General features: G+C 38.6%; 1 protein-coding gene across 3 annotated transcripts in view; it reads left to right on the top strand.

Annotated features, from left to right (window-relative positions):
- Positions 1-19,465, top strand: part of E2F7 (E2F transcription factor 7) — a 42,372-nt gene extending 22,907 nt beyond the window's left edge. Inside the window, exons 5-13 of one of the 3 annotated variants that reach the window (XM_058191450.1) lie at positions 4,764-5,051; positions 5,740-5,898; positions 6,400-6,537; positions 7,144-7,338; positions 9,853-9,919; positions 13,739-14,243; positions 14,616-14,868; positions 15,431-15,708; positions 16,469-19,465. In XM_058191450.1, the coding sequence (XP_058047433.1) occupies positions 4,764-5,051; positions 5,740-5,898; positions 6,400-6,537; positions 7,144-7,338; positions 9,853-9,919; positions 13,739-14,243; positions 14,616-14,868; positions 15,431-15,708; positions 16,469-16,645 (2,060 nt within the window). In that variant the 3' untranslated portion in view covers positions 16,646-19,465. Of the gene's footprint in view, positions 1-4,763; positions 5,052-5,739; positions 5,899-6,399; positions 6,538-7,143; positions 7,339-9,852; positions 9,920-13,738; positions 14,244-14,615; positions 14,869-15,283; positions 15,709-16,468 lie in introns of all 3 variants that reach the window. The other 2 variants (XM_058191449.1, XM_058191451.1) reach the window with 2 other exon arrangements.
- The last annotated feature ends 5,480 nt before the right edge of the window (positions 19,466-24,945 follow it).

The raw sequence follows: 24,945 nt of genomic DNA, 5'->3' as shown, positions 1-24,945 counted from the left end.
GCCGCTCCCAACTCCATGGGCTCTTCCGCAGCGGTTACAAAACGTGGGGCGACCCTGGGTGCTGGTGGTGCAGGAAGTGGGGTGCAGATGTCGACGGAGGGTCCCGGGGTGCGACGGACGGTCGCCGTTGCAGACGGGCATCGAGGCGGAGACAAAGGGCACCAAGTTGTCGAGGGTCCGCGCGCCCATGCGGGCCAGCTCGTCTTGCAATTCCTCTGAGAGTCCCTCCTGAACGCGCCCACCAGCGCTGCATCATTCCAGTCAGAGTCCTGGCACAAAAGACGAAATTGGCGATGTACTCCTGCAGGGGCGTTTCCCTTGACGGAGTTCCTTAAGGCGCCTGGTTGCCGTCAGCATTCGAACGGGTCCTCATACATGGTGCGAGGTGCTGCCAAAAGCGCTGTTGGTCCGCCAGCAGGGGCTGTCCTGGAGCAAGAGGGCGTGGCCCATCGAGCAGCCGAGCCGGAAAGAAGGTTAATCACGAAGGCCACCTTAGCCCGGTCGTCTGGGAAATCCTCTGGCCTCATAGCCATGTAGAGCTGGCACTGTCCCAAGAAGGTCGGGAACATCTCAGGCTGCCCAGAAAACTTATCCGCACGGTTATCGGGCACTTGCGGCGAGGAGGAGGTGGGAGGATGGGGGGCTGCAGGCACATTCCTGGCAGCAAGTTGGCCTGCCAAGTGAGCCACTTGCTGCTGGAGCTGTTGATTAGCCGCTGTAGCTGCTCTAACTGCTGCTGTACCTGCTGCTGATCCATCTTTGGTGGAAGATGTTTTAGTCAGGTCTTGGACAAAATGTTCTGTTTCCCTTCCCCCAATACTCCCAGCAAAGAGTCCGTCAGAGGCCTTCCTTTTTCCTATTTATTTACATAGATACATGTCCTGGCCACGTCTACCCACGGGCCTGCCAAGTTTCTGGAGATAACGAGGAAATTATAGATAAGGCCAGAATTACTCACGAATATATTCTTCCCTCCATGAATTAGCTTGCGCCAAATTCATTGCTTTGTCCAAGACAAAAAACCAGGAAGTCCCGCCTCCTATTTATAGTCTCTGCAGATGTCACTGCATGACAATTATGACTTGGCTTTGTCCCAACTCTTCCGCTGCTGCGCACGCCGATCAAGCCTTCGTAATCTTGCGTCCCTCCAAAACTGTTCTTGGGGTGTTGCCAAATCAGAAGAAGGCCCGGGAGAATCAGGCCTTGCCGGCCCCTCCCTTTGAGTGGGTGCCAGGGAGGGAGAGGGCTCAAGAGAAGCAGGGCTTGCCAGGTCTTCTCCCTCATTTTCTGAATCATCCGAGTCCAGGAGTCTGGGTCCAGGAACCTGGGTCACAACACCGACTCCCTCTTCTTTGTGGCAGCCCCTGAGATATTGGAACACAGCTATCATGTCTCCCCTAGTCCTTCTTTTTGTTAAACTAGACATACCCAGTTCCTGCAACCGTTCTTCATATGTTTTATCGTCCAGTCCCCTAATCATCTTTGTTGCTCTTCTCTGCACTCTTTCTAGAGTCTCAACATCTTTTTTACATCGTGGCAAAAACTGGATGCAATATTCCAAGTGTGGCCTTACCAAGGCATTATAAAGTGGTACTAACACTTCACGTGATCTTGATTCTATCCTCTGTTTATGCAGCCCAGAACTGTGTTGGCTTTTTAACAGCTGCTACACTGCTGGCTCATATCTAAATGGTTATCCACTAGGACTCCAAGATCCCTCTCACAGGTACTACTATTGAGCAAGGTACCACATATACGGTACTGGTGCATTTTGTTTTTGGCCTAAATGTAGAACCTTACTTTTTCACTGTTGAATTTCATTTTGTTAGATAGCCCAATGTTCAAGTCTGTCAAGATCTTTCTGTAACTTGAGCCTATCTTCTGGAGTGTTGGCTATTCCTGCCAGCTTGGTGTCATCTGCAAATTTGATGAGTTCCCCATCTATCCCTCGTCCAAGTCATTGATGAAGATGTTGAAGAGTACTGGGCCTAAAACAGAGCCTTGGGGTACTCCACTGCATACTTCCCTCCATGTGGATGTAGTTCCGTTGAGGACTACACGTTGAGTGCGGTTGGTCAGCCAGTTACGAATCCATCTGGTGGTGGTGCTGTCTAACCCACATTTTCTACTTTATCTAGTAGTAGGTTATGGTCTACTTTATCAAATGCTTTACTGAAGTCCAAGTAAATTATATCGACAGCATTCCTCTGGTCTACTAATTTTGTCATTTTGTCAAAGAATGCGATAAGATTAGTCTGGCATGATCTGTTTTGACAAACCCATGTTGGCTTTTGGTTATTACTTTGTTTGCTTCTAGGTGTTCGGTGATTCGTTGCTTGATTATCTTTTCCAGAATCTTCCCCGGTATTGAGGTCAGACTGATAGGTCTGTAGTTTCCTGGATCTGTTTTTTTTCCTTTTTTGAAGATGGGAACTACATCAGCTCTTTTCCAGTCCTCTGGCAGCTCCCCTGTGCTCCAGGATCTTTGAAAGATATAGTTCAGTGGTTCTGAGATCACGTCTGCCAGTTCCTTCAGAACCTTGGGGTGTAATCCATCCGGTCCTGGTGATTTGAACTCGTCTAGGGTAGACAGGTGTTCACTTACCATTTTCTTCCCTCTTTAACTTGTGTTTCTAATCTGTTTTTTGTAGTGCTGTTTTTGATAGGTTGGATTGTTTTTTCCTTTTGTGTAAAGACAGATGCAAAATATGAGTTAAGTAGATCTGCTTTCTCCCTGTTGCTTGTCATCTTCTTGCCACTTTCTCCCAGCAATGGGCCAATTGTTTCCTTGACTTTTTTCTTGTTTTTAACATGTTGGAAGAAGCTTTTTTTATTTTTTACTTTTGTTGCTAGCCTTTGTTCATTGTGAGCCTTAGCTTTCCTCACTTCATCTTTACAGGCTATTATTAAGGAAGAATAATTTCTTTGCCCACTTCATGGATTATTGCCCTGTCGTGGATTACTGCCTTACCGTGGTGAAGGGGCTTGCGTAGCTCAATGAAGCTATGAGCTATGCCACGTAGGGCCACCTAAGACGGACAGGTTATAGCAGAGAGCTCTGACAAAAGGTGATCCACTGGAGAAGGAAATGGCAACCACTCCAGTATCTTTGCCATGAAAACCCCAAAAGGCAAAAAGATATGATACTGAAAGATAAGCCCCTCAGGTCAGAAGGTGTCCAATATGCTACTGGGGAAGAGAAGAGGGCTAGTATGGAACACGGAACCACTGATTGGTTCAAAACTGGGAAAGGAGTCTGACAAGGTTAGTAAGGTATACTATTGCCCTGCCTATTTAACTTATATGCAGAGCACATCATGAAAAAGGCAGGGCTGGATGAATCAAAAGTTGGAATTAAGATTGCCGGGAGAAATATCAACAACCTCAGATATGCAGATGATATCACTCTACTGGCAGAAAGCGAAGAGGAACTAAAAAGCCTCCTGATGCGGGTGAAGGAGGAGAGTGTAAAAGTTGGCTTGAAATTCAACATTAAGAAAACTAAGATCATGGCATCCGGCCCTCTCAATTCCTGGCAAATAGATGGGGGTAGAAATGGAGGTAGTGACAGATTTTATTTTCCTGGGCTCCAAGATCACCGCAGATGGGGACTACAGCCAAGAAATTAAAAGACACTTGCTCCTGGGGAGGAAAGCTATGGCAAATCTAGACAGCGTACTAAAAGGCAGAGACATCACCCTGCCAACCAAAGTGCGTATAGTCAAAGCTATGGTTTTCCCAGTTGCAATGTATGGCTGTGAAGGTTGGACCATAAGAAAGGCTGAGCGCCAAAGAATTGAGGCCTTTGAACTCTGGTGCTGGAGAAGACTCCTGCAAGTCTCTTGGATTGCAAGGCGATCAAACCAGTCAGTCCTAGAGGAGATCAACCCTGACTGCTCTTTAGAAGGCCAGGTCCTGAAAATGAAACTCAAATACTCTGGCCACCTAATGAGAAGGAAGGACTCACTGAAGAAGAGCCTAATGCTGGGAAAGATTGAGGGCAAAAGAAGGGGACGACAGAGAGCAAGGTGGCTGGATGGAGTCACTGAAGCAGTAGGCGTGAGCTTAAATGGTCTCCAGAGGATGGTAGAGGACAGAAAGGCCTGGAGGAACATTGTCTATGGGGTCATGCTGGGTTGGACACGACTTCGCAACAACAACAATGCCTTTGCACCTTCATATTTATAGCTCCTTACAATGTTCCTCACAAATACATTAACTTCTGCAGTTTTTGATTCCCCATCACTTCTTATTAATGATATAAACCTTTATTGACATAAATAGAATTACTGCCAGATCTTCTGAATTTATAAAATTCCTGGGCATGAGAAATCAAAATGCCACTCTGATATGAAGGCATAATCTAGAATTTACTGTAGCTCTCTCTTGCAACCGGTATTAGTGGTATGGGGACAATTTATGATCTACAGGTCTTCTGATGCATCTTCTGCACATTCTGTTGAGTAGTGCGGAATATTTAAGAAGTATTTTTTAAAATTTATAGTGCCACAAATAGTTCCTAAAACGTTTCTATCACATTACCATATTTTTTGTCTTATATAAATTATTGCAATTTCAGTCTCATCAAAATTGTAACATTTCTGTTAGTTCTTATCTACAGAAGTAATAAATACTAAGAACAAAAAATTGGGATCCCTGCATTTAGAAGTAAAATGCCATCATTTGTCTTTCCTCTCAGAACTTTTATTGCTATAATTTCTTGATTATGTTCTCTGTCTTATGCTTTGGTTTCCTACATCTAGGAGTCGAACGCAGGAGGATTTATGATATAGTGAATGTCCTGGAATCTCTTAATCTTGTTAGCCGAGTGGCTAAGAATCAGTATTGTTGGCATGGTCGCCACAGTTTGAGCCAGACTCTGAAAAAACTTCAAGAAATAGGAGAGCTTCAAAAATATGAAGAACTCATGACTTCTTTCCAGCAGAAAGAACTTGACTTTGAGTGTAGATTTGGAGAACACAAAAAAGAGAGCTTTGTAGATTTCCAAGATCGACAGCTGCTTGACTTCTCAGAGACAGATTGTCCATCTGGTAAGTTAAGGAAGAGAACTGGCAATGTTTTAAAAATGTATGTAAGAAGATATGCTGTATTATTCTATTTTACATTTTTAAATAAATCGTTAGATCCAAATAATCGTTTTCTTTAGATTCAAGTGGTCAATCACATGTCAAACAACTCTTGTGTTTTGCCCTCAAGATGCAACCCATACAATATATGGCTATTGCTTCATAACTTGATACCATACTTCTATGTTCTGGTACAATTGATGGAGAATAGGGAAGGGCAGTAATTCAGATCTGAAGCAGAACTGGTGTTTTTAAACAGGTATGGACACCTTCAGATCCTCCTTCAAGAAATGAAGATTTTTCATAGGCATGTACAGTACTTTTGTCATCCCAGAGAAATATATGTTTGAATTGAGGAATTAGCAAGAAAATGACAAGGTGCTTTGGATTCAAAGCATTGCATATCCCTAATGAATAATCATTCCAACTTCACTTGTTCAAAATATAATTTTATAATCCTTTCATCTGTCCTGGAGATAGTTAAAGTGCAGCTATCCATCTGTTATAGGCAATTATTTTCTGCTCATTAAAAACATGCTTTTCAACAACAGTTTTGTTTCTTTCACTTTTTTTTCTTCCATAAGTCTTCATAATATTTTCTTGGCTGTTAATATTGTAACATGTTGAGACTTGGGTTTTGTTTGTAATACAGCGTCTGCAAACAGCAGAAAGGACAAGTCATTGAGGATTATGAGCCAGAAATTTGTCATGCTGTTCCTTGTCTCCAAGACCAAGATAGTCACTCTTGACATAGCAGCAAAAATATTGATAGAAGAAAGCCAGGATACTGCTGATCACAGCAAGTTTAAAAGTAAGAATCACTTCTGGGGAATAAATGTTCTGAGTCAGCAAGAAAAGGTTATATTGGCAGAACTAGAGAACATATATAATTTTTAAAAGTCTTTGGAGCAATTTCAATTTGAAAAGAAGTATAATATACAAATATCAGGAAACCTCTTTCGAACTTTGTTATGCAACAATAACTAGTGATATTTACTGAAATGAGATGATTTGCTATCAATAAAACTTAAAAAAACCTACGGAGGTTAAGTCCAAAAGTATCCAACTGTCATTACTCACTGATAAATCCTTTAATATATACACCATATTGATTTTTTTTTAGAGATTCTATCCACTTACTTATTCATTCAAATGACCCTCAACATTTTGCAGGACATTTTACTTTGTGCCAATTCCCCATAATTTTAGCTTTTCAGCAACAGTGCTTTTCTTCTAATTTGTTACATATTTGTATGTAATGAATGAGGACATATAGTTCACTACATTTGAATTAAAGCTGTTTTCCTTTCAGCAAAGGTAAGAAGACTGTATGATATTGCTAATGTCTTGACAAGTCTTGGGCTCATCAAGAAAGTGCATGTAACAGAAGAAAGAGGTCGTAAGCCAGCCTTCAAATGGATTGGGCCTGTGGAATTCACTGGAAATAATGGTACTTTTCTGTTTTTGCATTACCAACAACTCATTTTTCAGATAGCCTTACATCAATTATTGGATTTATGAAGAAAACTGAGGATATCCAGAGGAACCTGTAAAAAATTCAATAGGCATTATAAGGTGATAGAAACAGTTCTGCCTATGATTTTATTTTGCCAAGTATCTATTTATTAATCTGACTGGTTTAGTGTCCACATGATGTGCCAAGGCTACATCAGGGGTGAATAATTTGTGAACATATAAATATTTAACATGGAAATCTCTAAACGAGACATGACAGAACCGATATGGAGGAATGATGTACACACACTGTTCAGTAAATATGCTTCTACTAAATAAGTTGTTAGCACGTCAATGACATTCTGAAAATTACTCCTTAATTTTACTATTATATATGATGAGCAAATAGTTAGGAAGCAGAACTATGAATTATGGTAAAAAGACTGTTAAGGGAGGGGGAGTTCATTTTTTTCCCTTAAAGACAATGTAGCAGAAAAAGCAATAAAGCAACTATATGTTTTGCTATAGGACTCATGGTCTAGTAAATACTTAAGTAGGTTATCCTTTGAGTAACCAATTTAACACAAGTGTATTTGTTTAGGTGATATAAAAATGGAAGTTCGAACCTGTGCTACTCTTACTGAAGTGAAAAGACCAACCCGTATTCCACATCAAGCTTGCTCTAATAGAAAAGATCGACTATCACGCCATGCTTCTTTTAGCATTCCTCAGCCTTCTGAAATGGTCAAGAGGAAAGTTAGTTCTGAACCAAGCAGCCCACACAAAGAGAGACAAGGTAAATATTGGGACAAGCATTTTAGCTCTTCTAATAGCTTTCAATTAATAGCTAAATGTTTGTGTGTTTATTTTTGTGTAACACAATTTCTGTCTATAAACGAACATTAGACCATCAATTAATAAACAGAATATTTGTAGCTCAAGGTTGAACTTTGGAGTCCTTGGTGCTATCTGAGTGTCAAGGTTCCAGAAAAACCTCTTCTGCATAAAAAAAACTCAGAAGCCATTGTCTTGGCTTGGTTGTTTGTTTGCAAACATCTCATTACCCAACTAGGCAACATAATCATCTACTGTTCTCTAGCTGGGCAATGAAATGTCTGAAAGCAAACATCCAAGTTCAAAGAGAACAACGAACCCCACGATTGATTGATTTTAATTCTTAGTTATAATGTTATTTATTTGGGCCTTCAAATTAGTGTTGATTCCTGGTGACTACCTCGGCAAGTTTATACAGTTTTTATTTTCTTGGCAAGACTTTGGTGGTAGTTTGCGATGTCCTTCTTCCTAGGGCTGAGAGAGAGTGACTGACCTTAGAGAAAACTGGGTATTTTACATATCTTAGAATGCAAATCTCCACTGAAGTTAGATACAATGAGCCTGAGCGATAGAAATGGAACATTTATTCTGAATGCTAAGGCAATAGCTTCAGAAAGATCCACATATTGATTGTTCATTCCTTTGGTAGTTAGCACGACATGACAAATGTCAGCAATCCTTTCCTACTGCTGAACTTGGAGGAAAAGAAGTAAGCTACCGTAAGCATCAATAAAGTACAGGGCAACTTCAAGGGCAATACTATATATTTCCTTCATTGTTTCATAAAAAAACCAAGATACAGCATAATATATAGTATTATATGAATTTTCAGGAGTATATGTGCAATTTTTCACAAATTTTGAGATGAATAAAGCCATTGAAACTTCCATTTCATGCTATAATTTGTAATTTGCTTGGATTGTCTCAAACCCTGTTGGAGTATTCTAGGAACCACACGTACTAGTTAACTAATAGAGATAAAATGTATGAATACTTTTCTCTAGATATTTAGTAAAGCTAAACTTAATGTTTTAAATTGTCTTAGCATATGATCTTGAATGAATGAAATTGTAAGAGAAGGATCAGATAAAGGAACAATATATCTATATTTGCAGATTATAGCAGCATGCAAATTTGATCAATGAATACTGATCTAGAAATGGAGTGATGATGGTGAAAAGGGGCAGAAACTACCTAGAAATTGAATCGTGAAATTTCAAAAGAAGGATAATAAATGACAATAAGAATGTCATAAAGACTAGAAATGATGATCTGCAAGTTTGGAGTCCAAATGGACAAATGGAAATTTGCAGGGAGGGCATTTTATGGGCATGTCATAAAATACTTGGTTGATTCCAAAATGTCTGACCTGAGTAACATAACCAGATATATGTTACCTTAATATATTATTAATAGTCCATCTCTCTCCTTTTGCAATTCTATATCCTATCTTTGTTTATCTCTATCCTTTTTTCAAGTTACTGGACATATTTCCAAATAAAGCATGGGGTGGTCAACTACTATTTCTATTTTTTAAACATGTTTACACAACTATTCAGGGCCCAGAGACATTCATGAAAATAAAATGGATGCAGGAATCTGAAATTTCTTCAATTAAACATTTTTCCTAAATTACAAAAAGTCAGGTGGATTAAATGCAGAAGTGTTTTATGGGTGTATTGCAGAGGTGGGTTTCAGCAGGTTCTAACCAGTTCTGAAGAACCGCTAGTGGAAATTTTGAGTAGTTCGGAGAACCGGTAGTAAAAATTCTGACTGGCCCCACCCCCATCTATTCGCTGCCTCCCAAGTCCCAGCTGATCGGGAGGAAATGGGGATTTTGCAGTAACTTTCCTCTGGAGTGGGTGGGAATGGAGTTTTTGCAGTTTCCTTCCCCTGCGATGCCCACCAAGCCACACCCACAGAACCGGTAGTAAAAAAATTTGAAACCCACCACTGGTGTATTGGCATTCTTGAATGCCACATTATAAACACAAGTCTTGAAAATATATATAAAATGTTATATTCTAGATCCTTAGTGACAGAGCTCACCAAAGAGATTGTGAGATGTTTTTCTCTGACTTTTCACTTAATCCTATATGTTCCCCATGTTTAACTAAAAAAGGCATAGATTAGATTAGATTAGATTAATAGATAAAAAGAGAGAGATGATAGATGCATAGATGATAGATGTAAAAACTGTATTACGGTGATACATTGATAATTGATTTGATTTTCTGATTTTCCTTAGATGATTACTGTTCCAAAATGATAAACCTAGCATCTGTTTGCTGCCAGAATTTGGAAGATAACAATCCTAATCCTATATGTTCCCCATGTTTAACTAAAAAAGGCATAGATTAGATTAGATTAGATTAATAGATAAAAAGAGAGAGATGATAGATGCATAGATGATAGATGTAAAAACTGTATTACGGTGATACATTGATAATTGATTTGATTTTCTGATTTTCCTTAGATGATTACTGTTCCAAAATGATAAACCTAGCATCTGTTTGCTGCCAGAATTTGGAAGATAACAAAAGGTACATAGAAATTCAAATCTCATGTCTTATAAAAAAATAACATTCTGTTTTAAACTTGTTTATAATCTACTGTGGAAAGGGCAGATGTCTGTGTTTGATGAAGCATTGGAGTACTGTAGCTATATATCATAACATAAAGTGTCTTTAGAATGAAATGAACTCCTAGAATATTTTACTTCTAACTATATTTATGATATATAGAAACCACGTCAATTACATAAAGATGTAATGCATGAATGAGATATTTTTAATTAGGGTGATTAACCATTGTGTGAAAGAATTGATTTGTTCTACTAGTAGGTATATTAATTCACATTGTGTCTGCAATTTACCAGAGGCCCTTTTCAGGCCTAATTCGGTTGTTTAAATGCTACTTATCTGAATCTCTTTCAGTTCCTCATATCTTCTTCCCATCATAAACTAAATGAAAAAGTCTCATTTATGTAAACCTCTAGACATTTGGGTTGCATCCAAAGCTGTTTGACAAAGATATAGCAATAGAATTCTTTATTGGCCGAATGTGATCAGACACACAAGGAATTTGTCTTGGTGCATATGCTCTCGGTGTACATAAAAGAAAAGATGTATTCATCAAGAATCATCGGTACAACACTTAATGATAGTCATAGGGAAACAGTCAATATAAAACTTAAGGATACCAGCAGCAAGGTTACAGTCATAAGTGGAAGAAGTTGGGTGATAGGAACAATGGGAAGATTAATAGTAATGCAGACTTAGTAACTAGTTTGACAGTGTTGAGGGAATTATTTGTTTAGCAAAGTGATGGTGTTTGGGGAAAAACCTTTCTTTTGTCTAGTTGTTCTGATGTGCAGTCCTCTATAGCATCGTTTTGAGGGTAAGAGTTGAAACAGTTTATGTCCAGGATGCGATGGGTCTGTAAATATTTTCACAGCCCTCTGATATTAGCTGTCCATTTTAGATCTTGCGATATGGTAGAACCTAGAAATTTGAAGGTCTCTACTGTTGATACTGTGTTGTCTAGTATTGTAAGAGGTGGAAGTATGGAAGGGTTTCTCCTAAAGTCCACCACCATTTCTACGGTTTTGAGTGTGTTCAGTTCCAGATTGTTCTGGTCGCACCATGAGGCTAGTTGTTCAACCTCCCGCCTGTATGCGGATTCATCATTGTCTTGATGAGACCGATCACTGTTGTGTCACCTGCGAACTTCAGTAGTTTAACTTCATTTGAGATGCAGTCATTGGTATATAGAGAGAAGAGAAGTGGAGAGAGCAAACAGCCTTGTGGGCCCCCTGTGCTAATTGTACAGGTATCTGATGTGATTCTGCTTAGCTTCACCTGCTGCTTCCTGTCTGTTAGGAAGCTTATGATCCACTTACAAGTCTGTTCAGGTACCTGTAGCTGGTTTAGCTTAGTTAGAAGAATGTCTGAAATGATGGTGTTGAATGCTGAACTAAAGTCTACAAAGAGGACCTTTGCTTAGGTCTTTGGAGATTCAAGATGTTGTAGGATGTAGTGCATAGCCATATTAACAGCATCATCTGTTGATCTATTTGCTCAGTATGCAAATTGCAGGGGGTCTAACAGCAGATTCATGATGGTTTTCAAGTGGGACAGCACTAGCCTTTCAAAGGTTTTCTGTTGTGCCTCGCCCGCCCCGCTCTCCGCAGCCGGGCCCCTCATATCTCCTGTTATCTGAGCCAGAGACTGATAGTGAAGAAGAATGGCCTGGCATGCCTCCAACCCCCAGCCCTGGCACCATGCCCGGACAGACTGAGCAAATAACCCACCCACTCCCCAGCGTGTGAGCAAGAAGCCAGCCACGAGCTAGAATTGCCGGCAGCTGACAAAACGTGGACAGATCCCCGCTTCCGGAAATGGAGAGGCGACATCAGCAAAAGGAAGGGAGGGGCAGGCCTGGATAAGTGCTGAGTCATGGAGCCACACCCCATGTCCTATATAAACGATCTGCTTTCTGGCATTCCTTGAGTCAGGCAAAGTCTAATCTGGTTGCTGAAGTCACACCTTGGATTCCTGCCTGCCCTGAGAACTCTGACAGGAATTTGGCAAAGCTGCAGAGGCTTTGTGGCCACGCTTGATACAGACTTCCCAGACCCGGCCGTCAGAGGAGGAGTGGGACATGACATTTTCATAACTACAGATGTTAGAGCAACTAGTCTGTAGTCATTCAGTTCCTTGTTGGTGGGCTTCTTCAGCACTGGGATGATCGTAGAGCGTTTGAAGCAAGAAGGAACATAGTACATCTCTAGCGATTTATTGAAGATACGGGTGAAGATGGGGGCCAATTGGTCAGCACAGACCTTTAAGCAAAAAAGGAGTTATCTTGTCTGGGCCTGGAGCTTTTCCAGGTTTTTGTCTGTGAAATAGGTCTTGAACTTCCTTTTCTATGATCACTAGGGGTTGTGAACTAGGGGTTGTGAACCCAATTGTAGCAGAACTCAGTTGTAGGAGGTTTGGCTGTTGTTGGTGTGCCTGAGATGGGGTCAGTTGTAGGAGGCTTGGCTGTTAGTGTGTCTGAGATGGGGGTTGTGGAGGTAGGTGGCTTTAGTTTCCTTTCCAACCTGCAGTAAAACGTTCAGGTCGTCTGCCAGTTGTTGATTTCCTTCAGCCTGGGAAGAAGGTTTGCCATAACTGGTGATATTTTGAAGAGTTTTCCACATGTTTGCTGGTTCATTTGTTGAGAACGGATTCTTTAGCTTTTCAGAATAGCTTCTTTTTGCTGCTCTGATCTCCCTTGTTAATACATTTCTGGCCTGATTGTACAGCATTTTATTACCTTTTCTGAAGGCTTCCTCTTTGGAACGATGTAGCTGCTGAAGTTTAGCTGTGAACCAAGGTTTGTTGTTACTGTGTATTTGCAAGTTCCTGGTCGGTACACATAGGTCTTCACAGAATCTGACATATGATGTTAAAGTATCTGTGAGTTCATCTAAGTCTGCAGAGGTACTTTAAAAAACATTCCAATCAGTGCAGTCATGGCAGTCATGGCAGGCCTGTAGTTTTAACTTTGCCTCCTCAGTCCAAGTCTTCACTGATTTAATTGTTGGTTTTGTGGTTTTAAGTCTTTGCCTTTAAGCAGGTACGAGATGAATCATGCAATGATCAGAGTGTCCCACAGCTGCTTGTGGTAAACACCGATAAACATCTTTTAGTGTTGTATAGCAATGGTCTAAAGTATCCTTGCCTCTAGTGGCACAATTGACATGCTGAAAGAATTTTGGTAGCTCTTTCCTTAAGTTTGCTTTGTTTAGATCTCCCATAATAATGGACAGTGAATCAGGGTATTTGGCTTCAGCCTCCATAATTTGGTCAGCTAGAGTTTGCAATGCCTTGTTTACACAGGCTTGTGGAGGGGATATAAACATCAATTAGTAGAAATGAGGAAAACTCGCGTGGAGAGTAAAATGGTTCCCTTGTATATCACATGGTTGTCTTTTTATGGTGATTACCTTTGCTGGTTTTTTATTTAGAAAGGGAATATTGGCTCTTACTCCTTTCTGCATGTTTTGTGAATTAACTGCTGCTGGTCCAGCACTCTATGATGATGTTAGAATAGGAATACTTTAATGTAGTCTAATTATTTTCATTCATTTAGGCTGTTGGTTTGAGCTTGGCAGTTTGGTTGCAAACATTTCATCACCATTTGAGGAAACATCGTCAGTGTGTTTTGAATTGTCACAATTCAAAACGCACTGACGATGACTCAAATGCTGACGAAATGTTTGTAACCAAATTGCCAAGCTCAGACCAACAGCCTAGCTACCAACCCGAGCTACTAATATTCAAACACATTTCAATTTTCCTTCATCTTTCTAATAGAAATATTGAAGCAGCAAGAAATCTGGGCATCATTTCTTCCTTCTCAGTTTTTCCTGTTCCAGAAGATTCAGACTACTGTGCTAATGTCTTCCCTTGCTTTCCTGAAAAGACCAACTCAGATGCATCACATCGGTCTTTACCAAATGGAATAAGCAATCAAAATATATCATCTTCTGCTGTATCAGCTTCCAAAACTGAGACTGGGGAAACCAATGCACTCCCCAGCCAACCTTTTGTTTACTTGCCATCTCCATCCCTTTATATGCTGTGTGGCAAACTTCTTGAAAGTCATTCACGGGAAAATTTTCCAGAAAAAAGAAGTGAAGACGCAGAAGGCGACATTTCTCCCTGCTCATTAGAAACCGCAAAATCTCCAGTTAACTTTCGCAAACGGAGTTCCCAGAAGTGTGTATCTCCCACTGCAGTTCCATCTGAAGAGGCACCTATAGCCAAAAGACAAAGCCTGGAGCAGAGCGATGGTCCCATTTCATTAGTAGTATCCAAGGTGAGAGAAATTCAGAATCTGTAGGAAACTATTTTGTGGAGTCATCCGAAAGAATAGCTGTTGTATTTATGAATAGTATATTCCATCTCCCTCATATATCACGTGGTTGTCTTTTTATGGTAACTATCTTTGCTGATTTTTTATTTAGAAAGGGAATATTGGCTCTTACTCCTTTCTTCATGTTCTTTGAATTAACTGCTGCTGGTCTAGCACTCTATGAAAGTTTCCTTAAAGTTAAGGTGAAAGACTCCAAAAGGAGCAGTTTAACCTTTCACAACTAGATCCAGAGTGTTTGTGGCAGAGTCTCACACAATAATGTATATTCCAAGCTGAAGTTGTTTGTGGGGTTTTTTTTGTTTGTTTGTTTTTTAGAAAACCATTCAGCCAGCTGACACAAAGTCTTCTTCAGACAATAACTGCAGTTCCCTTGACCAACAGAAAGGCTTTCAGTTTGAATCAGGGACTTCTGAAATTCTGGAAACTGTCATAAAAGAAACCCAGGACCATGAAGAATCACATCGGAATAAAAATGTAAAAGAAAACTTGAAAGAAAAGGAACAAACCTCTCAGGAAAATAGCAAACCCTCTTTTTTACCACAGTATCTCTACGTACAACCTGCAGCTGGTAAGGGCTAAACTAAAAACATGCATGTTAACTTGGCATTTAGATAAAATATATTTTCACCACAGCCATGAATTCCGAGAGAGATTTTCAGTAAAATGCCATCAACCCTTTTTTAAAAAATGATAAAAAGTCCAGATAGATATAAAATATGGCAGATATATAACTGAATGTCTTGATACATTTCAGCGTAACGCTTCCAGGAGTGTTCTAATTCTGATACAACCATGCCTGAAGCTCTATGCTATTTCTGAGAAGGCTCAAACACATCCAGTGATATTCAGTGAAGTTCAAATGGTATTTTGAGCTCAACGTGTTGAATGCGAAAATTTACAGGTCATTGCTATTTTGTCTTTATCCTTGAGAAGACAGGATTTTGCTGTATCTGGTATCTTTTTCTTTCTTTCTTTTATTTTAGGATTAAATGGTTTAAATTTCCTGTTTCCTACCAACCAAGCCCCTGCTCCTGTCAGCCTACCTTCAAGCCGCTTGTCTTCACTTAATGTTCCCTGTATGATGGTTCCATCTACTGCATTGGCACCATTCCCTCTTATCTATTCCTCAGCAGGAACAAGCCAACTTCATTCTTCATCTTCTGCCTCTTTCCCAAATGTCGCTTGTGTGAATTTTAGTATGCCTGGCTTGACTTCTACAACTCCTGTTTTCATTGGGACCCCTACTGTGCTAACTCCAAATTCATCTCAGTTACCTACACTGGAGCCACACCAGCAGTTTCATTCAGCTGTACATCTGAATCCTCTCCTTGGATCTGCTTGCAACTCCGTTAAAACAGACTCATCGATTTGCATGGGACATCCAGTCACCCTTCTCAATCTACCACAGGTAAGAAGGGGAATTTTTATCATAAAGCAAGGAGGAAACATTCACAAGAAGATAGAGCAGAATAGTATCAATTCTACTTAAGATAGATACTTTCATAAGGTTATTGCTAAGTATTTTGTTATGTTGTAAACAAGTTTTTATTACAAGGCCTCCATTTAGGTGATTACTCATATATGAAGGCCAAAACTTGAACTTAGTTGTGTATATTTGAAATATTTCATTTTTAGATCCATGCATTCCACAGTGCATGTATATCCACACTGCTGCGGACACTCTTATATTATTATTATGGTTGATTGCACAATCAGCTACATGTTTAGATAGGATTTGGCATTTTTATCAGTCTATCGTTATCACTGAAATCATAGCTGCCAGTTCTTTGGGTGGTGTTGGGGTTCATATGGATGTAGTTCTTCCCAAGAATCCAGGATGTCATAATCTATTGGTGGATCCAAGTACTGTGGCCTTTTGCAATTGTCCAATGGAAATGTTTTTGTTAATATCATTAACACAAGAGCTTCAGATAGTGATCTTTGAAGATGTTCTACCACCAGAGTAAGGTCTCTCAAATCAATTTCTCTAGTAAGAATTTTGTTCCATTGTTTCACGTCTAACAAATCAGCACTGCATTCATTATTATGGGACTGAGCATCTCTTACAATGCTAATTTTTGTTTTACAATATTAAATGTTTTGTTGAGTAGGAATGAAATGATATATAAAAATCTCTGTTAAATTGTACTGTCTCATTTTGTGCATAGCCTTCTACAACTCCACTAACTCCTAAGAATATGCGTCCAACAACTCAAGAAACATTGTTCAAGACACCTGGCAGTCTAGAAGATCCTATTATATGGAGGAAAAATGAAGGCAACCAGAGCAGAACATCAAGTTCTGTTCAAAGAAGATTAGAAATCTCCAGCAAAAGCTCTGATTAATGCAGCCTATTACTGCAATATGGGTAGCTAAGAAAAGAGTCTCTGCTTATTATAGAAAAAAACCCCAATTATTGCATTAAAAAGAGAAAATGTGTTAAATATTGTTCCATAGGTACATTTGTCCACTGTGCATTTGCCCGTTACTTATCTTTCTCCTTCATGAATACCCTAGTTGTGTAAATACCAATTTTGAGTAGAATTCTAATTATGCAAATATAAACATTTTAATTCCAGGGTTGAAAAAGAAATATAATGTATCAAAGAGTTGAACAAGTTTAACTGTGACCCAAAGTCCAAAACTTTGGAGGCGGGGGGCTGGCTAGCACTTAAATAGTGGGGACACTCTTTACAAGGGTTCTATTTATCCTGTGTTAAGGGGGATTGGCTGGAAGGGCAGCAAGAAACAGCGTAGTCTGCTGAGACTGGTTTAATCGAATTACATTTGTAACTTCAAAGCAGACTTTTCCAGAATGCTTGAATGTGACTGACAGATGTACACTTTTTCCTGCACTTGTTAAGAAAAAGCCTAATTTACAGTAATGAACGAATGTATTCACATAAATTACTTTAAGGCCAAAATAACTGTGAACTTACTTTTGTATTAATGAACTTTGTAGTTTCTCTTGTGCGTTTTTTCCTGCACAAAATGTTCAGGTTGTTAGTAATTGTCACAAAAACTTTTTTTTCCTAAAATTGTAGAGGCAAAAAGGTTGTTTCAAGAATCATCAGCCTCTAAAATGTTTACAGTAAACTGTAGCTCTTCCCTAGTTTAAATATATGAGGAAGCTGCAATTCTTGAGCCAGGACTTCTTTTACAGCATTATACAGAGCTCATCTTAACTGCAATTCTGCCAAAGGAACTGAAAGAATTATCTTTGACTGATGTGACTGTATTGTATAGTTGTATGAATTTCACAATTAATACTCCTAAATGTTCATTAAGAAACACTTTAAGCACAGTATTTTATGGCATGAGTGACCATTGAGGTCAGAAGGAACATATGTAGGAGATGGATGACCTGCAGCCTAAATATGAGTTAAATTAATCAATGCACCATTTTTTAATTAACAGAAGGAAAAACTTGTAGTCCGCAGGTTTATGAAATTGACACTTGAGGGCAATTCATATTCACAAAGTAATTACTATAATATTCAAAAAATTAATAGATTAAAATACTTTAAATGGCACAGATACTGGATTTTTTAAATTATCATGTTACTTTTGAGTTTATAATCAAGTAAATGGCCTTTTTTAACCTGGAATGACTTTGAATTCATGATGTATGTTTCTTAAGGTCAGACACATTTTTCTGATCTATCATTTCATTAAGTTTTAGAAGGAATTATGGCTTTAGTGTGTTTAATTTTGAATAATGGAATATGTTACCAAAAGGAGGTTAAAGATGAGCAGTTTTAGTGGAGCTGAAATTGAGAATATAATAACTTCCTGTTACATTAAATCAGTAAGAACCTTACATGGAAGGTATTTGATAAGATTTACATTTCTTAAATCTCAATAGTAAAATCATTTTGGGAGATTTATTGTTAATTTTAAAAATACTTTACACTACAGAATTCGCAGGCTTATATGCCTTGATCCTGGTACATATGTGTGCATTCAAGTGTGGCCCAATGGAATGAATTTTCCCAGTTACTGCAGCAGGAGACAACTCAAAATAGACTTAATTTTAGCAGAAAACAATGCAGTACCCCTGTTCTTTATGAGTCTTTCAGTACAGAGAAAGACCAAGGGTGGGTTAAAGCTCTCAGATATAATGTCAATGTGTTTGTTTTATTTTGTTTCATAATTGATTATCTCTTTATGTTTCCTGCTTCTTGAACAAGTTGGTTATATTAAACTAATTAAATAAGGAAACTGAAAGTGAAATAATTTCACTGGCACAGCTTCTTTCAGTTATATTTATTCAAAACATCCAGCTTCGCAAAACTCTTAGGTGCAAATGGAATGAACCTCGGGGGCCTACACGCCTGTGAAATGCTGCCATGAACATTTGAATGAGTAAAGGGCATCATTTCCCAGGAAGAGATGGGAAATTCCTTCTGCATTTGAACTGTTTCACCCTCTCCTAAGTGTACCAGCAACACAATCTCTGCTGGTCTTGCAGTTTCTATCTGTTCAGTCAAATAAGGAGGTTGAAGATTTTCACATATAGTGAGCAAAAGCAGAAGCCAGGTTAATAGTGGAAGGTGAAATGTACACTGAGGCTTCTTTTTATCAAAAGGATTGGTAAGATTAACTCTTAAGCGGAAATGCAGGAATGCAGCTTGGTGACTTGCTTAATAGGATGCTAAGGTGATTATGATTGCAATAACTATTTCCCATAAAGGTATGGCAAAACCGCTTCAAGATAAAGGGCTCCATAGCTTAAGACTGATACGAGGGCATGCGTACAGCACTGTATTGCATACAGGATTTCAGGGCTTTTAAAACCATGTTCTGGTACACAAGGGTTTGATGTGGAGGGAAGGAGGGTATGTATAACTTATATACTTGAATCTACATACCACGTTTACATTTCTCAACTTATGTAAAAGGTGCTATTCCTGTATTTAAAAGCTGTGTGTGTTTTATAATGTAAAGCTGCTTTATGTTTATAACATTGCACTGCTAGTTTATTATCTTGATATTAACTTTACAACTGCTTATGGATTTCCTTCACTGAACAGAAATTACTTCTCTCTTAGGTTCCTTGCTACACTCCGCATATAAGACTATTAAGAACACACACTATTGTTGGGGAAGCATATTTTTATACTTTCAGTTATAGAACTAATCTTTATAATATAATAAAAAATAAAGCCAAGAATTTAAGAAGTTGTGTTTTTAATATTTTGCAAATGGAGGTTGATTACAAAAAGACAGCTGTGCCTTAACAGATTAACAGAGTTGGAAGGGACCTTGTAGGTCATCCAGTCCAACCCCTCACCCAAGCAGGAGACCCTACACCATTTCTGTGATCGAGCTCCCACAACTTGTGAAGGCAAGCTGTTCCATTGGTTGATTGTTCTCACTGTCAGAAAATTTTTCCTTATTTCTAGGTTGAATCTCTCCTTGATCAGTTTCCATCCATTATTCCTTGTCTGCCCTTCAGGTGCCTTGAAAAACAGCTTGACCTTCTCCTCTCTGTGGCAACCCCCCAAATATTGGAACACTGCTATCATGTCTTTCCTGGTCCTTCTCTTCACTAGACTAGCCATGCCCAGTTCCTGTAACTGTTCTTCATATGTTTTAATCTCCAGTCCCCTAATCATCCTGGTTGCTCTTTGTACTTTTTCTAGTCTCAACATTTTTTTTATAGTGTGACCAAAACTGGATGCAGTATTATTGATGTGGTTTTACTAACCTCTGTTAATGCAATTTAGGATTGCATTGGCTTTTTTGGTTGCCGCCAAACACTGCTGGCTCATATTTAACTGGTTGGGCACTAAGACTCCTAGATCCTTCACAGTTACTGCTATTAAGTCTGGTTTCACCCAGACTATATGTGTACTTTTGGGTTTTCTTGCCTAAGTGTAAGAAAGCTTGAAAGAGCTAGTGCACAGATTTAATCCCAAGAGTTCCCGTATTTCTGAACCACCTGAGAGAAACAATGAAGTGCAATATAAAATCCAGAAAACAATACAAATCAAAATAAAACTGCCATCTATTATTCTAATCCAAATCAGCTTCTCTTTAAGAAAAAATATCCAAAGAAGCAATCTACATTTTTGTCCCCATTTACAATAACTTGAGTTACTAATTAATCCTCTGGATTCATGAAATCAATCATAAATGTTTAAGGTAGGAAGGCTATCACTTGGCTACCGTGTTTACTTGAAAATAAGATCCTGTCTTGTATTTTTTTTGAACCCTGAAATAAGCACTTGGCCTTATTGCCATGCACCCAAAAGCCTGACTGGGCTTATTATCAGGGGATATCTTATTTTGGGGAAAACGGGGTAGTACAAAGCCTTGAAAATGTCCCCGTGTTGCCACCACACACACCCCCAAGTATTTTGAAGGACAATCGGAGCTGGAGGTCAGCATGGCTTCACTCAGATATAAATGAAGGAAATTATTTTCAAATGAGACCACCTGACAAATATATTGAGCTATTCACTTTTGAGGTGAGCAGTTTTACTGCAACATAGAATAAAAAATAGATCTAAATTTAGTTTCCACCAAAATATTCTCCATATTTTCTATCCTTGCAAACCATCTTTGTCTCCAATTTATATAATCCTACCACACATGTTGCCTTTTGTTCTTAAACTTCATTCTTTTCCAAGGTCATTGATTTTTGCCTGTGATAGCTTTCTCTGTTTTTTTGTCAACCATTCACTTTTATTTATATTAGTTTAAAATTTTGATCCTGACCCATACCAATTTCAACATACAAAGTTTGTTTATACTCTAAGACCAAACTGAACAAAAAGACAAACAATACAATAAATATATTAAAAAATACAGTAAATAAAATCAACAATTCCAAGACTTATGAGAATTAACAGCTAACAATTGATAGCATGAGGGAGAAACCAGCTGGCTTATAATTGCTATAACATTGATAAAAAATTTGCAGTTTTGGAGAGTGCTCATCCAAAAAGAGAGCGATAGCCTTTGATTATAATGGAAATTGAAGTTATTAACAATTGGAAACACTACAATTACCACAGGTTGTACCACAGTCATTTTAGCAGCACTATGAAACAGATTCTACCTCCACTTCTGAACAAAAACAAACATGGTTTTCATATTGGAGACTCACATACCTACCACATTGTTATATAAATTAAATAAATAAATAAATTCACTTCATAATTCCACCAATCATTATTTGTACATATTTCCCATTAGCACAACTACCCATATTTTTCGGCATATAAGACACACCTTAGTTTTTGGGGAGAAAAATAAGAAAAAAGCCATTCCTAAGAGGACTGTAAGGGGCGTGCATAAGAGCACAAGCGTGCCTACCGTTCCTGTCCTATTGTTTCTTTTCATTATATCCAATTAATATAGTTATTACATACTACCTATATATATGCTTATATATTGTATAGTTATTTCATGCTTATGCCTATATATACTGTGTGACAAAATAAATAAATAAAATAAAATAAATAAATAAATAAATAAAAAGCTGATTGGCAGGTAGATTGGCCTCCCGGAATACCCCCCAATCAGCTGTTCCCAGAGGTGAATTTTAGCAACAGGTTCCTTGGTTGTTAGCTCTCTGCCTTGCTTTTTTTTCTGCCTCTGAAACTGTTTCAGAAAAAACTTTTGCCTCTGCCTCTGAAAGCCTCTGAAACAGAGCTTCAGAAAAAAGCCTCTGAAGCTCTGTTTGGGGGCTTCGTTTCTGATGCTTTTTTCAGTCTCTGAAACCTCCGTTTGAGAAGCTGGGGGAGGGCTACATTTGGAGTATAAGACACATCCAGATTTTCACCCTTTTGGAGGGGGGGAAGGTGCATCTTATACTCCGAAAAATACGGTACTTGAGATTTCTGTGGTAATTTGGAACATAATTAATTTTACTTTATTCTATGCAGCTTCTGCATCATTCCTCCTTAGGAATATCCAAAGGTAGTTTTTCAAAATACCTAAAGTTCTAATTAAATTGGTTAATTTTTGTAAGTACAAAGTACAAAGCCAAAGTCTCCTAGTCTTTATCAAGGCTAAGTTTTTGTTGTTGTGCCTATAGAAACTGGAAGCAAAAATAAAAAGTTTCTTTTGTCTTATTCTCAAATACAAATTTTTGAAGAATGTGGTTCCCATTCTGTTGTACCATTCCCATACAAAGGATGTGCTTGGACTCACCACACGATGGCAGTAGTGTTTATGTGACAAACCACACACTTATAATTGCATGCTTTTTTAAAAATGCATGGACAAATTGCTGTTTGTATTTTGAGATTTCTTTTCGGGTGATCTCCTCATTTCCTGACACATATACATGAGATACCTTAAGACTACATCCCCAAACCACTGCAAGACTGTCTGTTGCAGACTTTAGTGCACTTTTTCTAAACTTTACTATTCACCAAATTGGTTCAAATTATTGTCCTAGGAGGTTACCAGTTAAAAAGGTTACTGAATTATGAGTTAGTACATTTTTAAAAGAAATAAATACTATAGCACAATATGTGGTCCTGGGAACCACCTTCTATGACCATTTTGGCTTTGGCTGCCAAAAAGAGCTTTTTTGATATAATGCTAGGCCTGTCTCAAACAGTAGGTCAATTGAAATCAGGAAAGCAGTGAGGTCTGCCTGTTGGATGTTCCTGATTATGTCAACCTTGGCTTCATTGTAGGTTTTCTGCCAATTCTACAATAGGGAATTTTGTATCTCCATCTTCATGCTACAAAAACTCTTGTTGTTATGATCTTTAACAAAATGGTGCATCAGAGAACACCGATTTTTGAACCATGTCAAATGGGCTGACTTGCAGAATGTGTCCAAAATCTGGGATCCATGACTCCCAAGGGAATGAAATTTGGGGGAGTCGAGGCTGCTTCAGTGTCATTGGCTGCTGCTGTGTTGCTGCTGTGGTCATGTGATCTTCATTTTCAACAAGTTGCCAAACATGCCATTCCAAGCGCACACCTACACTTTCCTGACCCTATCCATCCCACATTAAGGAAAGTGGCTCATGGTTGATTTTCCATGCTTCATACAGGAAGAAACAATACCAGTAGAATCAACCAATCTTTTCCCTTAACCTTTTTAACATTAAAACACTAAAGATAGTACAAGTCTTCAGCTTTGTTACTGTCACAGAATTGAGCTTAGCAATCAGGGCAGCACATTTTATGCAGGCATGGTTTACGCCTTCTAACAGGAAGTGGATAGTACTTGATACCAATCACTGTCTCTTAGCCAATTTATGTCACAAGTTCTTGCAAGGAATTGGGGAAAACGCTTCATCCTGCAGAGTTCCCTTCATCTTTCAGAGTTAATACAGGACAGAAATATAATAAATTAACCAAGTATTGTAACTGTTTTCCAAGCTGTAGCTAAAACTAGTTATTGAGAAAGAGCCACTTAAAAAACAGAAATGTAAAGGCAACATTTTCAATTGTTCTGCAATGAAGATAGGCATGTTCATCTTGAATGGCGATGGGATCCAAATCTTACAACTACAATTGGGACCAGAATTTCCACTGCTGAACAAAGCCATTGTTAAGTAAGTAGCACCTCATTTTATGACCTTTTTGATCTTTCTTGCCATGGATGATAAGTAATTCACTGCAATTATTGAGTGAATCACATAGCCATTAAGCAAATCTAACTGCCCCCATTGGTTTTGATTGTCAGAAGCCAACTGGGAGGGACACATATGGTGACCATATGACCCCAGGATACTGCAACCATTTTCAATACATGCCGGTTGCCAAGCACCTGAGTTGTGATCACATGACCATGAGGATGTTGTGACAGTCACATGTGTGAGAACTGGTCCTAAATCAGCTTTTTGATTGTCATTATAACTTTGAGCAGCTGCTAAACAAATGGCTGCAATCTGAGGATTACCTATATTTATCTTCATTTTTGTACAGCTGTCTGACATACAGGCATTTTCTACCCAGACCTTTTTCTAGATTATGAACAAGAGGCAAACGAATGTGAACTCCATTGTCTGGCTGTGTGGACACATTCTGATGATGAATATGCTACTTTTACTAAGGTAAAATATTCCTATAAGCATTAATGTCTCTCTGAACATACCAGTAACGAGAACATATCCCAGTGGTTCCTTCTTATCGTTCTATTTCACAAGAAATATGCCATTGTGAACAATTCAACATTCAATTTTTCAAAATTATCTTCTTCTTTTTCTGACATGTATTTTAAGAGTCCATAGTCATGAAGCCATTAAAAGAAATAGCCCCACCATGAAATAGGCAGTTATGTTTTGAATCAATAAGAGAATGCATTTAGGCTTCCAAATACCTATGGCTTTATAATACTTTCCCACTAAACATATTGAATGTGAATTATAAGAAAAATATACAATGGTATGGAATGTTTACAATGTAAGCCAAATTTCAGCCTTCTTGGAACTGTTATCATCATACTGATATCTTTTTAATTGATTAATAACTTGACATACCATAATCAAGTTTTTACAGTTCCAATCTTTTCCTTTAAACTCCTTGAGCCTCATAATCATATGGATTTAGCTGATCTTGCAAACATCCAGGCCCTCCAATTAGGAACGCAAAAAAATCATCCAAAAGTTCTTTCTGGGTGTGCTAACGCCCAATGTAGCCAGATTGCATGCAAGACTGAGAAAAAGTG

The sequence above is a fragment of the Ahaetulla prasina genome, chromosome 7 (genome assembly GCF_028640845.1).
Source record: "Ahaetulla prasina isolate Xishuangbanna chromosome 7, ASM2864084v1, whole genome shotgun sequence".
Classification (NCBI taxonomy): domain Eukaryota; kingdom Metazoa; phylum Chordata; class Lepidosauria; order Squamata; family Colubridae; genus Ahaetulla; species Ahaetulla prasina.
This window is presented reverse-complemented; position numbering and strand designations above follow the sequence as displayed.